The sequence below is a fragment of the Cyprinodon variegatus genome, unplaced genomic scaffold (genome assembly GCF_000732505.1).
Source record: "Cyprinodon variegatus isolate N-32 unplaced genomic scaffold, C_variegatus-1.0 Scaffold40, whole genome shotgun sequence".
Lineage (NCBI taxonomy): Eukaryota > Metazoa > Chordata > Actinopteri > Cyprinodontiformes > Cyprinodontidae > Cyprinodon > Cyprinodon variegatus.
The window spans coordinates 1,906,220-1,930,367 of NW_015150493.1; the positions used below are offsets into that span (position 1 = coordinate 1,906,220).

The 24,148-nt window shown below is 37.1% G+C and overlaps 1 protein-coding gene, 1 non-coding gene and 2 pseudogenes across 2 annotated transcripts in view; 3 read left to right on the top strand and 1 right to left on the bottom strand.

Annotated features, from left to right (window-relative positions):
* LOC107081744 (transmembrane protein 229A-like) overlaps positions 1–3,217 on the bottom strand; it is a 12,625-nt gene extending 9,408 nt beyond the window's left edge. Inside the window, exons 1-3 of the mRNA XM_015369962.1 lie at positions 3,072–3,217; positions 2,848–2,926; positions 1,765–1,885 (exon numbers count right to left, since the gene is read on the bottom strand). Coding sequence (XP_015225448.1) covers positions 1,765–1,885; positions 2,848–2,926; positions 3,072–3,217 — 346 coding nt within the window. The remainder of the gene's footprint in view (positions 1–1,764; positions 1,886–2,847; positions 2,927–3,071) is intronic.
* Positions 3,218–5,153: 1,936 nt separating this feature from the next.
* LOC107081752 lies at positions 5,154–7,284 on the top strand (annotated as a pseudogene).
* A 5,022-nt stretch (positions 7,285–12,306) lies between these two features.
* LOC107081748 lies at positions 12,307–19,300 on the top strand (annotated as a pseudogene).
* A 3,121-nt stretch (positions 19,301–22,421) lies between these two features.
* Positions 22,422–22,515, top strand: trnai-uau. The gene is made up of 2 exons: positions 22,422–22,459; positions 22,480–22,515. It is a non-coding gene; the product is annotated as a tRNA-Ile (tRNA).
* The last annotated feature ends 1,633 nt before the right edge of the window (positions 22,516–24,148 follow it).

Genomic DNA, 24,148 nt, shown 5'->3' on the forward strand with positions numbered 1-24,148 from the left:
TATATATATATATATATATATATATATATATATATATACATATATATATATATATATAAGTATAAAGCCTTCTCTGGACCCTTGCGGCCTGCTAATTTACATGATCTCATTGAGCACAACGTATGGAAGTCAACACACCATCTCATGTCTGATCTAACAAGCCAAAACAACTCTGGTTACATTTGATAAACACGCTGCAGCAGTAGTAAAGGCGGGCGTACGCTTTACGATTTTGTGCTGATTCTCCAGTTGTGCGAGATTTTTTTCAATTTGGCCAAGTTTTAGCCTCATTGTGTGTCCTGCATCGTGTAGTACACAGGGTGTAATGATGGGCGATTAGCCTCTCACTACCACCTCCTGATCAGGAATTCTAAGGTCGGGAGAAAATCAAACATGTTTGAAATTCAGTCGGCTCTCGAGAGGTGTTTGCAAATCCTGCTGTTGTAGCAGAGCTACGAGCATCTATGGGTTGATTTACTGGAACCTCATGCACAGACAAACAAGGGAGTTCTTCTTCTTCCAGATTGAAGAACCAGCTCCATCTCTTGGCAATGAGCCTGACGTGTGGTTTCTGGACGAACAGTATGAGCAGGTAGATCGCATCATAGCGTTGGTCCGTACAGTGTACGAACATCGTGAGCTGTGAACTTTTAAACCCTGCATTTCCGTCGTACAATTTGAGCTGTAGCTGAGTACAACAATTTAAAATATTGTACAGTGTATGTCCAGCTTCAGGGGGATTCAGGCTGACATAAGAGCCAACAATTAAGCATACTTCCTCCACACTGGCTCCCTTCCATTTTACCCTCCATTATTTATTTTCCTGATTTCTGTCCCACTCGTAACATCATCAATGCTAACCCAGTGTGATGGTGTCACCAGGCACGCAGCGGTGGGGGGGCAGAAGCCATGCAGTTTTCCTGCAGTGGGTCATACCCTCCCTCCTTTTTTTTCTAATTGCAAGGAAGCCAAATGGCTAATGGCTTTGCCAAAAAGCTTACTGGATAAGAAGTGAAACGTCTTCAAACTTGGAAACAAAGTACAGTGATTTTTTATTTTTTGGAACCAAATGGCTATTGTTAGTGGGTCAACCCATGTTTGAAAATTCCTTTTTAACCAACTAGTTTCAGTGGGAAAGAGGAAGAAGCCGGCATGAGACAGTTGCTTTGTCCTCAAAGCATCTTTGGGGACAGGGGCACATCCCAATGTATGAGTGTCTTGTGATGCTGTCTTGGGTGGAGGGGATTTGAACTTAAAGATTGGTGATTGAGAGCTAATTGCAGAGCAAAACGTTCTCCCCTACTCCAAAGAACATGGTTACTATAAAACATGGATATTGGTTCTTAATGTCCAAAATGATTAACATGGCCCAACACTGGATAAGCCCAAGCCTCCTCCGGACCCTGCAAAGACAGGTGGGTTTGGAAAATCAATGGACTCCATTTAACAATAAAACCACTTTATTTTTTTCTCTGTATATTTATATCCTTTGCTTTCGTTCCTAGATATAATATCAGAGAAGTTGAATGGTCTCTATGAAAGCTGCCTCTAGACAAACACACCATAAAAGTGGCTGTATGGCTCTGCTATAACAGTTTAGCTCTTATAGTGCACACAAATAGACCATAATTTCCCTGAGAGCAGATGTTACCTCTAGTGGTGCCTGTCTTGGGTCTTGTGTGTTTATTTTGTGAGTCCTGTCATAAAGCAGGCTGTTCAGGCACAGATCTGTGGATCAGAGTCCAGCGATTGTAGCAAACACACCTTTAGGCCCATGGTTCGGGGTCTGAACCACTGACAGGAAGTCAGGGACCATAAAGTTACTGAGCTGACAACGATCACACAGGAGAGCCTCTGTGTGAGGCTGGTTGTTATAGATTGTATACTGTACAAAAAGAGTTTAGTTAGGGAAATTTGAAAACTGTTTTGTTGTGTGTCACAGAGACCCTATAAGAATTAAATAGTTGGGCTCCAACTAAGGTGTGTAATGGCTGGTGAATGGGTGATAAATATTGGTGAAAATTCTGTTTAGTGCGGAACTACAGTATATTTGGCAGCTCCTGTTCAATGTAACATCACTATTAGTAGTACACATACATGAGGGGCAATAAAAAAGGTAAAAAATATATCCCAAAGAGGAACTGAATCAGTTATGTTGATTAAAGAGGAAGTGTTGTTTGTTCTGGACTACAAAAAACAGACCCAAAGGATCTTTATCAGACTGAACAATTATGTAAATCTAACTTTAGAACTGATGCGGCCTTGTTTTTGTACAGTTTTAAAGCATTTTCAAATTTTTATTAACCTCTATGATAAAAAAAAAAGCTTCTATTTTTAGCTTCTATCATATAAATGCAGTAAAATCGACAAAAGAAACCTCCCTGATCTTTTAAGTCTAATAAAATGACTTGACATTGATGTTGTGTCACTGGGTCACATAACATTAAATGTATTGATGGTCCTTAAGTGAAGCAGTGTGTATCGAAAGAGTGTGGAAGCAGAGATCGGAGAGGAGCAACACGGGTAGGTATTCTCGTAAGGGTGTTGTTTGTTTGATTAATTGATTGACATTATTGATCCCACAGTGGAGAAATGTAATCATTACACCAGCTCAAATAGTCAAAGAATAAGAATATGTCAAAGGAAGAAAAAGGTGCATGGAAGTACGAGTATATACAGTATATACAGTGCGTCCACATATAACAGCTTTCTTAAGCAGGGGCCTGCTCACACCAAAGGACCTCCTCACGAGGTGGAGGCGGCTCTGACCCTTCTTATACAGGGCGTGTTATGAGTCCAGTAAAGTTTGTTATTGACGTGAACAGCCAGGTATTTGAAACTCTAAACCATTTCTATGTCCTGCCCCTGGATGTTCACGGGGGAGTGAGGTGGGGGTCTTCTCCTAAAATCGATCACTAGCTTTGGTCTTAATGGTGCAAAAACACAGGTTGTTCTTCTCACACCAGTCCAAAAAGTTCATGATGACCGATCCATACTCAAGCTCGTTCCCCTCAAAAACACAACCTACAATGGCCGAGTCATCTCAGAACTTCTGGAGATGGCAGCTGTACATGTTGTAGGTGAAGTCTGAGGTGTAAAGGGTGAAGAGGAACGGATACAGATCGTTGCCCTGGGGGACCCTGATTCTGCAGACTGCTCCCTCTGACTGACAGAAGTGCAGACGCACGTACTGAGGGCATTCGGTGCCAAAGAACATGACTCTTACTGCTCTCTCGGTGGTCTCCAGGTGGGTGAGCGCCTGCTGCAGAAGCTAGTTGATGGCATCCTCCCCTCCGATGTCAAGTCTGAAAGAAAACTTCAGCAGGTCCAGGGTGGGGCTCACCATGGTGCACAGGTGGGCTAGGATGAGGCACTCCATCTCCATCATCGTCTTCATTAGGGGGGAGGTCAGGGTGACAGGTCTAAAGTAGGTGGGTACCTTGGCGTGCGGCGTTTTGGGTAACGGTACCACACAGGGGGTCTTCCATAGATTAGGGACAACCCCAAGGCTGAGGCTCAGGTTGTAGATGTAGCTTATCAGCACAGTTCTTAGTAGTGTTGTAGGAATCACATCCAGTCAAGAGACTTTCCTCTGTTTAAGTCTCTTCAGCTTACCTCTCACCTGCATCAAAGTGACCTTGAGGGGGGAGGCAGTCATGGCAGAGGGTGTGAGTGGGTCGGGGTTGGTGAGAGTGGCGATGAGGGGGAGGGTNCTTAGTAGTGTTGTAGGAATCACATCCAGTCAAGAGACTTTCCTCTGTTTAAGTCTCTTCAGCTTACCTCTCACCTGCATCAAAGTGACCTTGAGGGGGGAGGCAGTCATGGCAGAGGGTGTGAGTGGGTCGGGGTTGGTGAGAGTGGCGATGAGGGGGAGGGTAGGTCTCTTATGGCCTGGGGTTTGAGAGTTGAGGACAGGGAAGGGGCTTGAGACCCCTCCACACTGACATTGACATTGTTTTGTGTCAGCTGTTTGGGGGGGGATTTAATTGCACTTGTAACACTGGGGCTCATACGACAGCATTTTCATATTCTTATTGTAAATTTCCCCCACTATTTCTCCTACCCTGGGCTTTTAAGAATGCGCCACATCAGATTCAACAAACCCTATGCTGTCCACCTGTGCGCAAGTGAGCGCACAGGTGGACCAGCGATGTGTAATTATAAATAATCACCACCCAGATAATTCCATTTTGTGAATGAACAAGAAAAAAATGTAGTTTGGTATGATAATGTAATTATATATTGTAATTACCTACTGTATACCATAGGTTACCTTGTCAGTCATCTGCCACCTCTCCTGAATTAGGCAGATATTTCAATTCCGTCAAAGACAAACAAAACCAACCACCTTCAGTATATTGCCAAAACTGTTTGCTTACCGATCCAGGTATTGGAATCAGATGTTCCAAATACTGCCATGGCCATAGGTGTATAAAATCAAGCACTTAGGCATAAAGACTATTGTTACAATTATTTGTGAAGGAATGGGTAGCTCTCAGGGGCTAAGTGCATTTCACCATGAAACAGAATAATTATAAAAGAAGAAAATCTAGTTCGAGTTTGGTAGTGGACAAGTTTAAGACTATACTCCATTTGGATTGGAATGCTGTTACGTGGACTTTCAGAGAGCTCCCAAGGAGCTAATATCTGGAAAACTCAATGAAATGGAATGTTTTAAATAATAGTGCGACAGTAGTTCTCCCACAAATTTCAAAAACTGATAAGGTCACAGAAAATGAAATACAATAATTACAGCAAATAATTACAAAAGCAGCAGAGTAAACATACTTCACACAAAGCCTTTTGCTTTTATCTTGCTCAAACCAATACAATCATAATGTTAATTAAAAATTTTTGTCTTTTTTGTCTTTAATTCATTTTAGGTTAGATATAAATACTTTTGAAACTGGTTAAAACACAGTGGATTAGAATTGGGTGTACTGTGCTTCTTTTTTTCTGAATAAACATTTATACATGTACATTTAGTGTTTCATAAGTCCTTCTCTGGCAAAGATATGAGAGCTTACCTGATGTGTTTCTCAGGTTCTGTTTGGAGTTTGGGATGTGACATCATGTTATGACAAGTCCTCACACAACCAGCCTATTTTAATCGTTCTCGTTCCTAATCACGCTATATCACTTTTCCTCTCAACATGGGATCTATGCACATCATTGTCTTCACCATCTGAGCTTATTATTTTATTGGAACTGCTGGTGAGTTGTAAACTATGAGATTTTAATCTACATTTTGTGGATGCATATGTGTATTTTTTTTTCTAGATTGTGACAATAGTAACTCAGATGGGCTGCATTCATTTAAGAGGGGTGGTTGAATTGTAGAGGACTTGGAATGATATGAGCTTAACATGAATTCTGATGTAATGGGGAAAGAAAATGAAAAATTTACTTGCAGGGCCTTCTTTAATAATGTTGTAAAACTTTTCAAAGCATATTCCTTGCAAAACATACATGATAATTTACAGTCTACAGACAAATTAGATTTTGGTCTTTATCTGCATCTCTAAATTTAACATAGAGAGGCACTTAAAGCCTTGAAGCTTGTCTCTTCATCTCTCATCTCTTCACCTCTCATTACCACTAGTAAGACATACTGGCGCCCATATAACTACTCATTTTAAATGTGATTGATGGTATCTAATGCTATCAAACCATGAATGTTATGTATTCTGGAGCTGCTAAGAAAACCAGACACACTAAAGTTTTGTGTAAACAAAAGCTACAGTTCTGCACATGTCTCTGTGCCTCAGATTTCCCCTTTTTAATGCAAATGCTTCCTCATATTTGTGTCAAAATGGGTCCAATCCCTAGCACACACAAACACGCATAAATACACTTAATACATTTAAACAATTATAAACTATATATTTTTGGTTCTCTGAATATCTACTGTGACCTAACAAACACACTTCTTGTCTCGCATTTGTTATTGTGGTCTCTGCTCACTAAATATCAGTTTTGAGTGAAATATTTGGTAGATAGGTAAATATTGGATAATTTTGGAGATTGTTTTCATAAGAAATACTATTATTTGTTTTACTGGAGCATTTTCTTAGCAACAATTAATAGCAATGAATGACCATGATATGTCAAAATTTCTTAGTTCACACCTAAAAAAGTCAAGTGAAAGAGTCAGCCATTACTGTAAGATCAATTCACTAAAATAATTTGCTTTTGCACTTAATATAATGATCTAATTAGTTTATTTTTTTTCCACTTTTCTTGTATTTGACAGGGTCAAAAGTAAACAAAACTCCGAACCAGGTGTTGGCATTGCTGTTCAGCGAGCAAAAATATCCAACTTTAATCTGCCAGAATGAGTTCAGAGGTAAACAACACCTGCCAGCCCAAGGACAGTGAAGTTGGGAATGTGTTTCTGATGATCTTCCTGATGGTTGAGACGCTTGTGGGCATACCGGGAAGCATCATGGCAATATGGATTTTCTGTTGCCGTATGGAGTCCTGGAAATCTCATGTCACTTTCCTCTTTAACCTGTGTCTGGCCGACTTGCTGCTTTTTCTCAGTGTGCCCTTCCGCATCGACTCCCACTGGCGAGGAGATGACTGGAACTTTGGACCGGTTTGGTGTCGGATTAACCTGTACATGCTGTCTGTCAATCGATCCGCTAGTATCTCTTTCATGACAGCGGTGGCACTGGACCGTTACTTCAAGGTGGTTCATCCATATCACTCTGTCAGTCGACTGCTTTCGAGACACGCGCACAAGTTTGCAGCTCTGATATGGCTCATTGTAGTTTTGTATCGGATCCCATTGTTGACCACCAACCTCCTTCATACAGACCATAAGACAGGAAAAAAACTGTGTCGCAGCTTCCACTCCTACAAAGTAATCCCTCTGGAAATGAAAGTTCACTATGTTGCTTATATTTTAGAGTTTTTCCTGCCATTATTTTTGTTGGTTTTCTGCTCTGTAAGGATTGCCTGCCAAGTACGAAAGTTGAGAATGGACAAAGAGAGAATACACCAGGCCATCAGAGCTGTGATGGTCATCATTGCAGTGTTCACCTTCTGCTTCCTGCCAGGTGTCTTTTCAGGCCTGGTGAGTCTGTACATAAACATATATCACCAAGAGGCATGTGAATCCTACGAGTTTTGGATTAATCTCTTCAAGGTGTGTATTGGCTTCACCTACCTCAACAGTGCCTTGGACTCTGTCATCTACATTTTCTCAAGCTCTGTGTTTCATCGTAAACTCAAGAACTCCTTCAGATGGAGAAGGACTCCAGAGCAACTAGTAACCTATAGCTCCTGACAGGTAAAGCTTGTTATTGCAACTAGAGGATGAAACTGTGAAGGAATATACATGCAAGTCACTTTTTTAATGCCAATGGGTGTTGAAGCATTGAAAACCAAAACCAATGTGCCCACCCACGTAGCTCTCCATTGCCTTGGATAGGCTGTGTGCTGCATAAAACGCTGTAATTTGAGGGCTGAATTTGCTGCACAGTCCTATGGATGTGACATATTTAACACTGTATGTTTGCACTGACAACTTTGATACAGGAAGTTATGGTTGTTTTAGTATTAGTAAAAGAAGAAGACTGAAATAACCAGCAGTTACTTACTTTGTTGCAGGTGTTTGTCGCTGTTAGCACAATTTGCCTGGATGATCTTGTTGTAAACCTTCATGTAGTAAACAGCATTATATAAACACCAGTGCTGTACTTTGAATAAGGTCTGTCCATGAAGTATTTCTACTTACTCGCAGCGCCTGTCATGTCACTTGGAAATTGTCATTTCCTCATCTTGCCTCTAGTTCCTTGGGATATTTAAGATTTTGGTCACCATTTTCGGCACTCTTTATGAGAACCTTACATGAATAAAATAGTATACTTGAATGTCTCTGTGACTTATAGTCTGCTGTGACTATCTATGGTTTATTTTTCTTCATAATGTATATAGTGACTGGTAAGACTTATACTTCAGTGTGAATTGAACCCTGAACAAACCAAACCGATTATGTGTCCAATCCAACAGAAAATGGTTTTGTACAAGATCCTGGCATTTACCTCTCAATGAAAGTCAATAGGGATGGACATGATTTTCTGCACAGGACTTGCGCAGCTCTGCTTTGTAGCTACGGCTTTTAAAACATTTTTATTACTTGTTATAATGTTTCCCAGTCAAATTTGGGATAGTGTTTCAATTTAATGTGCAAAAAGACAGAAGTAAAAATAAAAAGTCAGCATAATATTGGGATCTGCTCACCCTGCAAAGTCGGAGCCTCTCTATACACAGTCAGTCAGGCATTGAAAAAAATTTGATGAGAGATTAAAAAGTCTTATGCAACCAGTGTGACCTAGCCTTTATAGTCCGGAAAATACGGCATCTTATAAAAGTATAAGGAATTCAATTTTGAATTTATTCTCTCTTTAATTGCAATTTAGTACAGGTACAGGTACTTAACCTGGCAAGTCACTCGGGTTAAATGCTAAGGCTTTTTTTACCTTCCCCAATAACTTTATGTTTTTAGGAGAGTGTGTGTGTGTGTTTGTCTGTCAAACTACAGTATAACCTGAAAAGTTATGGACAGATTTTAATAAATTTTTTTTTCAGAGGTGTCCCTCAGGCCAACTAACAATCCATGAAATTTTGTTGATGATCCACATCATAAGGTCGATAAAGGATTTAAAAATATTCTCTAGATTGTGAGATAGGGATATTTTGCAGGACAAGCAGTTCCCCTCTAAACCATAGGGTGGCAGCAGTGACTTTTGACAGCCTCAGCATCCGACTCAAAAAGTCCTGAGGTATTTTACTGAAGACAAAAACACACAAAAAGGGGAACGTTGTTGGTTTGTTCACAGGATCAATTAAAAACTTATGAATAGATTTAAGGATTTTTTTTTTTTTTTTTTACCATAGGTGTGCCTCATGCCAAGAAACAATTAATTTAAATTTGGTAATGATCCATATCATGTGCGAGTTTTAGGTGTAAGTCATAATTTGGGGCAAAATGTTCTGCTTGGCGGAGGTCTGCGCTCTGCGAGTGCTTTTTTTTGTTGGATAATAAATTCACACACAATAAGCTAACAAAGCTAGCTGTAGTTTTGGTAAAATAATACTTGTTTTTTGTTGTGGTTCTCTTTTTTATTCTTTTCTAATTTAATTTATGCCCAGGTTCTGCACCCTGACCGGCTAAAGGAGATTCATCTCAGTCCCTCGGGTTTTCTTCATTCTACGGTGATCTTCAAGATGAAGGCACTAGTGATAGCTTCTAAGACATGCACTTGGAAGGCTGCCTGTTGGATGTTGTTGGATAGAAGAAGGTCGAACTGGTGCACATTTCTTTGGCTTTACTCATGTCCATTTATCTAATTATTGATAAGCAATCTACTGAATGACCAAAAGTTCAAATTTTGGAGGATAAAGGTTTCTAACCTTTCACAACTGCAAAATGTTTTTTAGGTTGTGTCTGGAAAATATGTGCTGTATATGAGGCAGTCAGAGGAGATATAGTAAAGAAAGAACATTCTCTTTTAGTGTGAACGTCTTTGAAAAGAGGAAGAGGATAAATGACCAGTTTGTATCACTAAGATGACTTGGAGCCTTAAATACATCAGAGTGAGTTCTGACATCTGAAAACAGAGATAACCTGTCAAAGTCATTGTTTAAAATTCTGATCCTCTTGCCGATCAGCTATCAATTGATCCATCCAGACACCCAGGGCAAGTGAAAAAAAGGTATGACCTGCCTTTTGCCCACAAACTGATGATAGATAGGCAGCAGCCTCACTGTGACCCTTACAGATGAGTAGAAGGAGATGGATGAATTCAGAACTTCTGCTTGTTTGCATTAAACACAGTAGCTATTACAGTTAGGCTAATACTTAGAAAAGGAAACGGAAAAAGACAGTTGCTTAGCCAGCAATATTTTCCCAAAAAGATGCTTAACAACATAGCATACATTTATTTTCCTGAAGAAAATATTATGGTAAACTATTAGGGCACAATCTGAAGAATCAGATTCAAATAAATATACAACTCATTAAAACAAAGTTGATCTTCACTTATCTACAGGTTTATTTATCACTATCAGCCTAATATGTATGAGCGAATAACAGCCTCTAATACACATACAATAATATTTGATAAAACTATCTGAAGCGCAACAATTTTAGACTTAACATCTGCAGTTATTTGTCCCTACACCTGAGTTTTTCAAGCCTCAGTTGGTAACTTACCATCTACTGTGGTGTTTGAGACACGCAGGGCTTGTTATGCAGCTTCATACATAATTCAGTTTCTGATCATTTTTTCTTTGCTTCTATGTTCTTACTGTTTTACACTTTTTTTTGTGTTGTTAATACTTGCAGCAGATCTGCCCTGACCAGAGATTATGTCCTTTCTGTGTAACTCAGTTCTGCTAAGTGCCTCTGGGCAAAAGACTGACTTAAGTAGTTTTTTTTGTTGTTGTTGTTTTTTTAACAAAGACTTTGTGTTTGTGGTCTGGAAATACCCAGCATATCCTTCATAGTTTTCCTTATTTAACCAACTAGTGATAGGCTTAAATAGTTGATACTATACACATTTATTTTGTCTTTGACTCTACAGCAATCCCTTACACATGCATGTATGCAGCAACAGTGGAGAGGGAAAAACTCTTTTAACAGAGGAAACTCGCTAAAAAACCCAGGCTCGGTGTGAGACGGGTTTCAAAGCGACATGGTAGATCCAAAAAAAGAAAATTAAAAACAATTCACTGGACTAGCTGGAAGGGATTAACTCACTTCCTGCTATCATCACAGCCTCTGTATAGGGGAGCGGAGGACCTTGCCTATTCAGCCAGGCCAACAATTCCCTTTAACGGCCAACTTTTAGACAGTTAAGATGGGTATGGGGCATTGCAGGCTAACAAGATAAGCCAAAACGACCCCCATTCCAAAGGGGTGGACCCCTTTGTCCGTTTCAATCTGCATGTTTTCAAAAACAAAAACAAGGCTTTGTTGGGCTATTGTATAAAACCTCAAACTCAACGCTATTCCTGACATTTTGAATTGGAGAAGCTTCTTGGATGGGAAGCAAAACGTCTTCACCTTGAAAATAAAGTCCAGTGGATTGTGTTTAATTTTCTTTGTTTGGAATTACTATGACCTGGGTCACTGAGAATCTTCACCAACGCCGCCTTGGAAAGAAACAATTAAACGGACAGGCTTTGAGTCAGTTTTCATGTCAATGGATGAAAGAGAGCACTTACAGTTAGTCACAGTGAAAGCTGAGCCCATAACTATGTCTAGAAGAGAGACTGAATTAAACACTAAAAAACAGGCCCAACTCTACCATCTGATATTTCTCTCTAGGATGGTGTAATAGACAAACACGAACAGACCAGATAAAGCCACTGGGATGAGAGAAGAGAGAAAAAAGTTAGTGGTTAAACCAACAAATTATGCAGATCAGGAAAAGATAATAGAATGAAGCAGAATGATGTAAAGGGGTCTATATGTCCTCTAGCAGCCAAAGCTTATAACAGTACAACCAAGTCTCCCCTAGCATCATACACTTCCATCATTACCTTTATAAATAGGTAAATTCTGATTAAATATTAAAGTTAATCTCCTACTAGCAAAGACAATTACAATCTACATTTAAAATGATTTAACACAAGGAGGAAAGGGTTTGCTTTGTTGCTTCTTTCTTCACTTCCCTCAGCTAGCTAGGCTAACTAGCAGCCTTACAAAAATGCTTTATATGAAACAGCATAATATGCCTTGATTGAAACTTACCAGTCTGCAAACACACCAATGTGTCTGAGAATGGATTTAAAACGCTGAATGTCACCTATGAGGTAATTTTCTCAATAACGTTATCAGTCTCTCAAAATTATTTAAGAGACTGATGAGGACATTGCGAAAAAGACTAACATTGAGCAATAAGGATCAAATAATACATAAGAGCTGGTGAGGATGTCCTTAATTTGTCACATAAAGCCTATTCCTTTTCACTTCATCTTTGTTTAATGAATTATTACACTGCATGGTCTTTTTGAGTTTGTTTTTTCAGGTTATGTATAGACATTTTAAAAAACTGATATGTTATCTTATCTAAAAAATTGTGTCTTATCTTTTCATGTTTATTTCTTTATATGTTTATTTGAAATTAAAACTTTAATCTATTTAAAGATATGTGTCATAAGTCCCCTTGAAAGCTAAAAGGCGAATGCTTTCCCTGCGACTTTTATTTTTTTAATCTTAGGTTACAACATCATGTTGTGACAAGCCCTCACACAACCAGCTTATTGTGAAAAAATATCTCACACCTTTTCACTCTACATTTCTCTCCCTCTCTACATGGGATTTGCGAGCATCGTCTTTACTATCTGAACCGCATTTCTTCCCTTTAACTGTTGGTGAGTATTAAAGCATGAAGTTTTGATGCACTTTTTATGGATGCCTGTCTTTTTCTTTTAGATTTGAACTGTTAAAACAAAGATAGGTTGCAATAATAATAAAAAAAAATGTACAAAAGCGGAATTAAGACAGACTTTGAAGGATATGGGCTAAATACTTGTGTAAATTCATAAAGAAAATGAAAGTTTTACCTGAGTTTTACATTCTGTAAAAAACTTTTAAAAGCATATTTCTTTTAAAACGTCAATTATAATGTATGGTGTTAAGTTTGGAATTTTCTGCAATGGTTTTCATGGAAATTATTTTATGAATTTAACATAGGAACACTTCTTGCAAAACCTATAATCATAAATGCAACGTAGTCTCTTCTACTAGCAGCAATATGACTGTTCATTTTAAATTTGAAACATTTAATGTGACTCTTTTTGGAGTTACTAAGAAAACTAGACACGCTTTTGTCTTTTTTTATGTAAACAAAAGCTACAGTTCTGAACATGTCTGCACTTCAGATTTTCCCTTTTCGATCATCTCAAATGCTTCCTCATAACTGTGTCTAAAGGAGTCCAGTCCTTAACACACACATGCACCCACTCATAAATTCAAATACTATTACAATCATATGGTACTTTTATTCTAAGAAAACATTTTAACATCAATCTGAACTGATGGATGACTTCATACCCATAAAAAACTACATGTTGAGACAGTGCAGCTATTTACATCTTGAAAGATTCAGCTTTTTTTTTTTATGTTATAGCTCAACAGAAAACTTTTAATAATGCAAAAAAGAAAAAAAGGAAAGCTGTTTTCAGGTTAGGATTTCATTTATTCATGTGTGAAAGCTCTATGCTTACATGAAATCTTAGTTTGCAACTACTAAAAAGAAAATGTGATTTAGCACTTTGTTTCTTATTCAGTTTCAAACACCACACCCCGATCTGACTTGATATTGTTGAGAGCACTGGTTAAACAAAAAGAAACTGAAAACATGAAGCACACCATGCCCTGATCTAATGTATTTCAAGAAAATATTAGATACTTAACATCTATCAGTCCAAAAATTGGGCTATGATATTTCTCAAGCTTTGGGACTCAATTAATCACAGACAGAACAAGTATCAACAAACTGAGATAAAGGAATCGGGGTGAAGCTCTACTGAAGAGCATTGTTGGTTTATCAGCTTGTGACCCTAAGTTCAGTCTCATTTGTGAAAAGTAGTATGAAAATAATACTTAACACACTAGCAAGCTGACGGCTGAAGAACTGAAATAGCCAAAATTAACTTTTGAAGTGGCCTAGTCAAAGTCTTGACTTTAATCCTTAGAGGATGCCGAGTGCATGACCTTAAACAGGCTGTTAGTGCTTTAAACCATCCAATGTGCCAAAATGTAAACATTTATGTGTTTGCCTTTTTTAAAAAAAACAAAAAACAAAACATACATAGCTCAGTTTTACTTTAAATTCATTGGATTAATGATTTTTTTATGGATTTATCTGATAAAGTTTGCTGTATTTCTTGTGTTCATGCTTTAAAAACAATCTGCATTGGCTTATGAATTCATCCGCATCTTGTTTTTGTTCTTCTTAGCTGTTTTTGTGGTTGTCTAACTCCCACTTTCCAACCAGGCAAACACTCCCTTAGTCATTGTCTTCCTCCATTTCTGTCTTGCCAGATATTCTTCTGTTCCTTGTCCAATCCACCTCCTCCTTCTCTGTGAGTACGTGTTCACACTCATGCCTGATTTCTGCACAAAAAAAACCCCATTCATATCAGTCTAATTTTTGGCAGGGGGGGCAATAGATAACAAATATAATTAATCATCAGGGCGTCATGATTTATACTTTTGTGCAAATAATCACACAATAACTTCAACTTCTGTTCCAACAAAAATATTTGCATATGACTCCACAACACATTGGCTGTAAGACAAATCATTGCTGTTTATGGGGTGTTTGTACTGGTTTGCTGTTTGCTTTTGACCAAATATGGTACTATGTATCAGGGCCAAACATCTACAATAGCAAGCCCACCACTGAAGAACTCAAATAACACAAAATAAGCTTTGGATGTGGCCAAGTCAAAGTCTTGACTTTAATCCTGACAGGTGTTTTTATACAAGCTATTATTGCCTGAAAACCATCCAATATGGCAACATTTAAACAATTTTAAGCCATGGTCTTTTTTTCTCAAAAAGATTAAGATAATGAAGAAATCCATTACTAATTTTTTGCATATTTCCCCATATTTCCGGACGAGATGTCCCTGATAAGAACCAAGTACGGTAGGACTTTTGAGCCAAGACTGAAAAGCCTGTATGAGGAATACTAACAATGCATGTTAACCAGAATATGGTGAAGTAGCAACATGCATTAAAGACACTTTTCTTTACCAGGACAGGGAAAGCTGTTCAGAGTTCTTTTTGCAAGTAAAACTAGGCAAATATTTAAGCTCTGGAGATGGACAAAGCAGGTAGAAAGACTACCCAAAAAGCTATTTCAATTAAAATGACAAACGTTGATTCAGGGTGGCAGATAGCTTTAAATAGAGATTAAAAACCTATTGGGTTGGAACTGAATTTGATGTGTACTATTACTTATTAACTAGATCATCATTACTTTTAGTTTTTAGTCCTTTTTCTTTATCTGCCTGTGTAATCTAATGCTATGTAATTTCCTCTCCATTCGTTTCTTTGGTTCATAAACAGGGCTTTAAACTGTTTTGTAACTGTAATCGGCTATACAAATAAATGTTGCTTTCTTTGATGCGCATGTCAGAGGTTTTAATAGAACCAGTCAAAACCTTGTGCTTCCTTTTTTGAGGTATTGATGGATATGCAACATACCGTATGACATTGCAAATATGCAACACACCATACGTCTTACTCAACCAACCAAAAAGCTCCCCAATGCCTGTTTAACATTTTCAGTTTGGACCTTGTGACCGTTAGCAAGAACTTTTCTTGTAAAGCTGGTCCCTTATGGTGTGTATTATCATGTTTTAACTGTTGTCACAAATTTGAAATAAACTTACATTTTGTTAAACTTTTAGTCATAGTAACAATTACATTTTAGCTACTTTAATACATACAAATCACAACAAGAAAACACAATATCATTTTTATATTTGAATCTATACTCTCATATGTCCATGTATTTATTTTTCCCAGGCCACACAGTCTACCAAAAGTCTGATTTGGTCTTATTCACACTTTATTTAAGGATATTTTATTCTTCAATCCACCTTATTTATACTCCATTGTCGTCAGCAGAAAAAACTTTTACTGTTTCTTGTTTCTCTCTCCTTATAAATATTGCCAAAAGATGTGTCTCTGTTATCTCGTGAGCAGTTTCCTATCTAAACTGGCTCTGGCTGTTGCATTGGTATTAGGTAACTGTTTTTACTCATGCATAATTTCACAGGGAAACCACAAACTACTTACAAGTCAAGAACCTACCATCTAATATCACAAACAGTTATATTAAAATTCTCAAATGTTCTTTTTTATTGCTAGTCAGGTAAACGATACCCAAACTCACAAGATATGGATCTGGCTTAAAAGAAGCATATTCTCGGTTCTGGTTTGTGCGAGTTTTCGTCATAAGCTTGCTTTTCTCTTTTTAAGGTAAGAGTCTGAGGAGCTTTACCATCTAGAAAGCTTTACAGCAGAGCTGCTCCTCGTCCAGAGATGTTTTTGTTTACAAGTTATCCATCAGAAAGTGAATAAATTAGCCATAGAGAGGAGGACATGATCATTTGCGGTACGGTACATAGGCGGTGGGGTTCAAACGCATTTCATGTAGTTCTAAAGGTCCCCAAAGTTTGACAAGATAGTATCTCCAACATGACACTACAATCACCACCAACCAGAACAACAAACAAGGATGAATCTATGCTTTCATGTTATTTCTGCAATATTCTGACCAAACATTATGATCAATTTTAAACCTAAATTATGCAGCTGATTCACTGGACCTGGCAATGCTTTCCCAGTGTTATTGTCCAGTCCTCAAGCCTCAAGGTTTACCGCTTGACTGTAGCAAGAGTTTGTTAGATCTACAGTTTCCTTTCTCTCTTCTTAAATCGGGCTGCTGGTCTCTTAGGATTCCTAACATCAACAAAACCTTATTGTCCACATAATTTTCACTTTCTGTATACTTTCTCAAAGCATGCTCTGTATACCAAAGAGATAGCAGAATTACGAGATTAGATTCTAAGGGTGTTTAGTCTGTATTGTGCCAAAAATTTAAACTAGATGGAGAAATATATAAAAATAACAATCACAAATTAAAGGATACAGACATAACTAATGATTCAGCAAAAAACAAAACAAACAAACCAAAACAGGCAATATGCGGTATTTTGGGCGGAATAAGCCTGCTGATTAACATTTGGCATTTAGGAAAAGGGTACCTGATCAAACAAGACAGAAGTAAATATAGGAACTGGTTCTACTAAGCAAAAAACTAAAATGACTAAAATCAAACTTCACAAAAAGCATCAAATCCTGGCTTCAGCACTTCAATAAAGGTAAGTCAAACCAGGTTCGAGTCACCTGCCATTTACACATAAACGAGGGCTATAAAGTTAATATTTAATCAGTTATTTCCGTTATTAGGCAATATGTGTGATCATAAGGGGCTAAGTTCTGTGTTAAACTGATTAAATTAGTTTAATCAGAGGTTAGGGTATGTATCTGTTTAAGATATTAATATACCAAGGTTTGCTGTCAGAAGTTTACTTACACTTGTTATGGGCATGATGTTCAAGAAGAATAAAATGTTTATTATAAAATCAGTTATTTAATTAATTGATAAAGGGATCAAAGATAAAGCAAATCAAAACATATAATAAAATTGAGTTAAAAAGTCTAAAAGAAAGAATTGCAGAAACTGCTCAAACTTCAGACCAAAAAAACAAAAACATATCCAGAATAAATTTGCTTCTTCATTTGCTAAATCCTGCGACTTTACCCTCATATTCAGTTGGTTGAATAAATACTTTTCTATTTGTTTTGTCATTCCTTTAAAACTTTACAAAGTATAGACAAATTAAAAGAAAACTATGCTAGGTTTAGCCTTCACATCCCTAGTCAGGTTTTGCTTCTTTGCCCTTTCATTCTCCAATTAGCATTTTTCTTATTAAAAAAACCACTGCATACCTATTTATTCAACAAATGAGTGTGTTTTTATTTCTCTTGGTTGGTATGTAAATGTCTAAGAAGTTTGAAGATGTATTTTCATAAAACAAATTGTAAAATATAATTTAATTCAATGCAACTAATTCTAAGCAACTTCTTACTTGTAATTAATAGCAATAAATAACCACATGATCTGTCATAATCTCTCACTGCTAACCTTAAAAAAGTTGGTAGAAATAATCAGCCTCGTATTATTAATTTCCAAAATTATTTGCTTTTGTCTTATAATTAATGAAATAATGGTTTAATGAGTTTGTATTCTTTTCATTTTTCCTGTCTTTGATAGGGTTAATAACAGGAAACTTCGTAACCAGGTGGTGGCATTGCCGTTCAGCAAGCAGAAAGATCCAACTTTAATCTGCCGGAATGAGTTCAGAGGTAAACACCACCTGCCAGCTCAAGACCAGTGAAGTTGGAAGTGTGTTTGTGATGATCTTTCTGATGGTTGAGACGCTTGTGGGCCTACCGGGAAGCATCGTGGCACTGTGGATTTTCTGTTGCCGTATGAAGTCCTGGAAATCTCATGTCACTTTCCTCTTTAACCTGTGTCTGGCCGACTTGCTGCTTTTTCTCAGTGTGCCCTTCCGCATCGACACCCACTGGCGAGGAGATGACTGGATATTTGGACCAGTTTGGTGCCGCATTAACCAGTACATGTTGTCTGTCAATCGATCCGCTAGTATCTCTTTCATGACAGCCGTGGCACTGGACCGTTACTTCAAGGTGGTTTATCCACATCACTCTGTCAGTCGACTGCTTTCGAGACACGCGCACAAGTTTGCAGCTCTGATATGGCTCATTGTGGTTTTGTATCGACTCCCATTGTTGACCACCAACCTCCTTCATAAGGAGCATAAAGAAAAAAAAATATGTCGCAGCTTCCACTCCTACAAAGTAATCCCTCTGGCAATAAAAGTTCACTATGCTTCTTATATTTTAGAGTTTTTCCTGCCATTTTTTTTGTTGCTCTTCTGCTCTATCGGGATTGCCTGTCAAGTAAGAAAGCTGAGAATGGACAAAGAGAAAGTACAACGGGCCATCAGAGCTGTGATGGTCATCACTACGGTGTTCACCTTCTGTTTCATGCCAGGTGTCTTTTCAGGCCTGGTAGGGTTGTACATAAAAATGTACCACAAAGAAGCGTGTGAATCTTACAGCATATGTATTAATGTCTTTATGGTGTGCATTGGCCTGACCTACCTCAACAGTGCATTGGATCCTGTCGTCTACGTTTTCACCAGCTCTGTGTTTCATCACACTCTTAAGAACTCCTTCAGATGTAAAAAGACACCAGAGCAGCAAGTAACATATAATTCCTGTCCAGTAAAAGGATTTAATATTCAGGGTATTGTTTAAATGGAAAGAGGTCAAACAAATGTTAGAAATTGTTATTTTGCCGAAGGATGTTTTAACAGCAGTCCAGATTTTTATAAGCTGAATTTATCATATCAGTGTACTAGTAATGGTACAATGAATAAAAGTTACATTTCCTCTTTCTTCATTGTATTTTAGTACAATTAATCCTGAACTTTTGAGGAAGGACATAGAAGTACTGTAATGGCCTTATGTCTCTGTTCGTAACATCTGTACTCACAGCATCATAGTGGCTGCCTAGTGGTTAGGGCGTTGCGCTTGGAATCCTGAGGATCTGCGTTCAAGACCAACTCCCACAGACTGCCACTCTGGGTCCCTGAGCAAGACCATTAACGCCACACTGCTTGCCAGGCGCTGCACAATGGCAGCCCACTGCTCCCCAAGGGATGGGTCGAATGCAGAGGTGAATTTTTCCAATGTGAGATTAATGAAGTTCAATTATTATCATTTATATTTTGTTTAACCTTCTCTATGCAAGATGGCCGCAACAAAATTTCAAAACACATGGTCTGACTAAAGTACACCTGATTTTCCTGAAAGCTAAATTGACTTCATGTTCCAAGCATCTCTCCCAAGGGTAATTATTTCAATTTTAATGCAAACATGACTGGTGTAAAGGTCTATTATAAAGCGTTTACACAAACTGTTATTATTTCTCTAATGGTATAATAGTTTTCTAAGATTGTTAAGCTGGGGCTCCTCTATCCTGGCTAGCTGCTACCTTACAGTCTGATTTATTTTCTCTTTATTCAAGCTGACTGACTTTGATGAACTAATCCTTAACTTTCCCAAAATTTTTTATGATTATTAAAAGGAAGAAAATTACACAAACCTGAGCAGAATAATAAAGTTGCATGCTTTCTTTTTCTTGGCTAGAGATACAACTGTATCTGTTACTGTTAGTTAAGATGTTATGCTGGATTATTTGAAATGACTGAAACGTTATGTGCTTTCTGAAACATTTAGCTTATAATACACTTTCTTCAGACAAACCTTGAGTAATAAAAATCCATTCATTGAGTCTCACATTACAAAATCTATTAGGGTTATTTGCAATAACTGATGCATATATTTAAACTGGTATTTTTTAACTTCATTTGAAACTTCAATCTTTCTCGCCCAGTAGAAAATAGTTTCAGCTAATGCTGAAAGGACCATATTGTGCCAGTAGGAGAAAATGAAATCAATTAATTGCACATAAAACAGTCTATACAAAGATAAGGGTTTAAGCTACGATAGGAGGAAATATAAGTATGAGTAAACGAGGAGAACATGCAAACTCCAAAAATGTTGGTCAATATCTAAGTTTGCTAAAAAGGTACAACTAGAGACCCACTGCATCGATATGCTTTCAAAAGCAGGAAGAAAACAATTGTGTGGTGCTTTTGTGCTAGCATTTACACGCTGAAACATGAAATCTGCATTGTCTGATTTTTCCACGCTGAGACCAAGTTTCAAAAATTATCTTTCACACATCTCCCAATAAGGTGCCTGTTAGATACACAGCTTTAATTGACAAAATGGTCACCGCTGCTGCCACAACCCCACACAGAGAAGCCTGTGTTTCCTGACAATCGCTCTATTTGTTTGCAGTGTTTAACTTGTACATGTTTATCAGTTGGGATAACCTCCAAAGAAGAAGACAAGGCAATGAGACTTTCTGAATCCTTAAGAAAATAAACAAACCACCCTATCTCTGTTGCAGGAATAAAATCCTTCCATTTGCACTTGCTTCTCTCACATTTACTCTTACAGTATATATTGTTTAATATTCACTTCAATAAAAACTGTAATGGATTTAATATTAAAGTTTTTCTTTCTAGTAAGTACGCTTTGAAAGGCCCTTTATTAATGATAATGACATATTTTCAATTTTTCTAAATAAAAAATGTGCATAAAAAGGTGTATTTGCATTTGTTGACTCTCCTTCCTTTGTGTGCTATTAGGACATATATTTCATGCTGCAGTTGCTGTATTTATCCTTAAAATGTTTAGTTTTTTTTTGCATTTATTTTTCAAAATAAAACTTTATGTCACTTAAACCAAGTCTCTTGCTGCCTAACATTATATAAATCTCAATTTCTACAACATCCCTATATGTTCACACTTATGTGGCTACAGACACACACCAAACATCTAAATAATCTACAACTTAATACTATTACTTGCACGTAAGCTATATATTAGTTTAGGTAATTTATATCTTAATAATAGCTGTTTTATAGTTATGTGGTGGTACTTTATAGAAAAGGAGGACCTCTTGTGGCCAACTAGTTTTGCACTGAGGTTAGACATTTAATTTCAAGGGAAGTGGTTTCCCTAAATTAGAATTATTAGAGATCCAGGCTCCAGTTTGATTCCAAATCAAAGCTGAAAAATGAAAGGAAACTAAATGCAGTACATTACAGTAAGTAGGTTGTTATGGGTTGTTATGGCTACTTTAATCCTAAATCTTTGACGATAGTGTTGCACTGATATGCAATAATGTAAGCAGATGATCATGGCAGTGTTATGGGTGCATCAAAGAAATGGACAAAATGGCTCCTATGGATTATTGTCTAGAGGGAGAGGAAGTTATAGCAACCTGGGCCTCCTTACCACCTCTGCAAAGCTGCAGGCTGATTTTCTCAATGCTTCACTTCATTGAGGCAGCAATTCCTACTAAATAAGCCATAATTAAGTTATGAACTGTACATATAATGCTTAACAAATTGACTTCTTTATTAGACCAAGATTTCCGACTAAATTCCTTATTTATCTTTTTTTTCTTTGTTTAAGGTCCAAAGTTTTTAAGGAAATTAATTTCTTGGTTTACACAGTTGGCCCATAATCTTCAAAATCGAAATAAGTACATATTTGAAATATATTTTCCTAAATAACAGACACATATGTTAATGAAAATATTATATTTGAAGTACTTTTTTATTATTTCTCGTTGATATTTATAACATAGACTCAAAAATCTGTATTTCCAATCTAATCTTCACTAATTTGAAAAGACAATTTTGGTGCGGCAGTCGTACGTCATTGCGTAGCGCAGGTACGTGCGCGTTCCCGCGACAGCTTCTTCTTCTTTTTTTTTTTTTTTTTAGCATTCATGTCCTTTTTATAAAGAGGACACCACTGGCTAACACGTATAGGATATTCGCCTTTTAAAATCAAACTCTGTGGTTTCAAATCAGACGACTAAGGGCTTCAATTATTTTAGATTTTATACTTTGGCTGTGCTTGTATTCTCACTCGCTTTTGTGGGTTTGAATCGCATCTAGCGAACATAGTGAAGGGATAAAATGGATTAAATTAATCCTCTGTTGAAGCGTTTTTCTTTGTTCTAACTGTAATTTTGATATAAATCAAGTAGATGTAATGGCAATATATATAGAAAACCTTTAACAAAAATGGTTATCGCGTCACCGGCTTATTCTGGGTTATATCCCCAGTTGTGCGTGTGTAACAGTAGGCTCCAGTGGCGCAATCGGTTAGCGCGCGGTACTTATATGACAGTACGTTGTAGAGCAATGCCGAGGTTGTGAGTTCGAGCCTCACCTGGAGCAGTCTTTTGATCTCTTATTCTTTATAAATACATTTTTTCCCAATAGAAAATATAGTTTTAATATGATTTTAATTACACTTCGTTTTCCTAGAGATGCGTTTAAAAAATTCACATAATATAATAAGTTGATTTACAAAACATTTATACCCTGTAAAACTAGCTTTGAACTAACAGTTATTTTCAATTCATTTTAAGTACCATGAGATATTTTCAACGATGAAAACAAGACTGGTAATTTAAATTGATAAATTTTAATTGCTGAAATGCAAGCATAAGTGTGTACATGCTTATTTTTCTCCTGTGTCTCTGTCTCGCTCTGTATGAACTGACAGCCTGTCCTGTTGTAGACAGCCTTTGTCGTTTATATTTCAGTACTGATCAAGTTAGATTTTAAAGTTTAAATTGACTAAACGGCAAATAAACCAAATATAAACTCGGGAGTTGTTTACACCATGCGTTTATATTTTAGTCTCACCACCAGCAGGGGGCAGTAGCACCCCGTCTGTGGACAGACCGAACAGAAAACAGAACCGGAAATCAAAAGAGTTGATTCATTCAAATGTTGACCTTTTTGTTACACGCTTTTACACACAAAGCGAATATATATATATATATATATATATTATTTCACCACTAAAATGATGAAAACTATTATTATTATTAAATAAAGGGCAAAGGAATGTGTTGTGTAAAGGGAGAGTGAATCATGAAAATTGCGGTTACTTTTGCTACCAGCAGAGGTCCCTGTTGTCCATCGTTTGGAGATTCCTCTTACTATTTTCTTTTCTCACCCTTATACTTGAATCTTACTGGCTGGATGCGCTTTTTAAATAAAAACAGCCAAGTCGACTGTTTCCCTTTCTTTCTTTACTCACATCTGTATTCTTTTCGACATCATGTCTATGTCTATTTAACCTAACAGCATGTAAACAGTATGGATGTTAAACTTTGTCTTTTTAACATGTTTAAAAGGATAGTCCCATTTATATATATATATATATATATATATATATATATATATATATATATATATATATATATATATATATATATAAAGCATGTAGTGTTACTTTTCATGAATAAATATTATTATGTTACAGGGTAGTAGGTGAGATAAAGTTCAAATTAAAATAATAAAAAAAAGATTATAAATACCTTTTTATTTTCAAAAGTAAAGATTTGGTCTAGTTAGAGTATTCCCTGTCCCAGCAAAAATGGGTATTTTGTCACGTTCCCTCTATAATCACTGATCTATAATCACTAACCCCTAAGCCATGGTGGAAGTGTTTCCACCGTTGCCCCAAAAGTTGCTCTCTGAGTGCTGAGCTCCTTTCCTACCCTGGATACTGTTCTTACTGTTGACCTTGCGAAAGGTGAATGGATAGGAGCTCAGAAAGGAACTACAATCTGAGTTATTTGGATCCAACCTCAATGTTCCCTTATTCTTTCTGTTCTCCCATTGTAGATTAATAGTATCCTACTCAGCTCTCACTGTAAGCTAAGTCAATTAACTAAATTGAGGATAGTTAAAATCACAGAAATAACTGATAGCAGCTGTAATTGCAAGGCTTATCAAATAATAAAAAGTAGAGTTGTTGCAATCAAAAAAACAAATTAAAGAGCAGAGCCAGTAG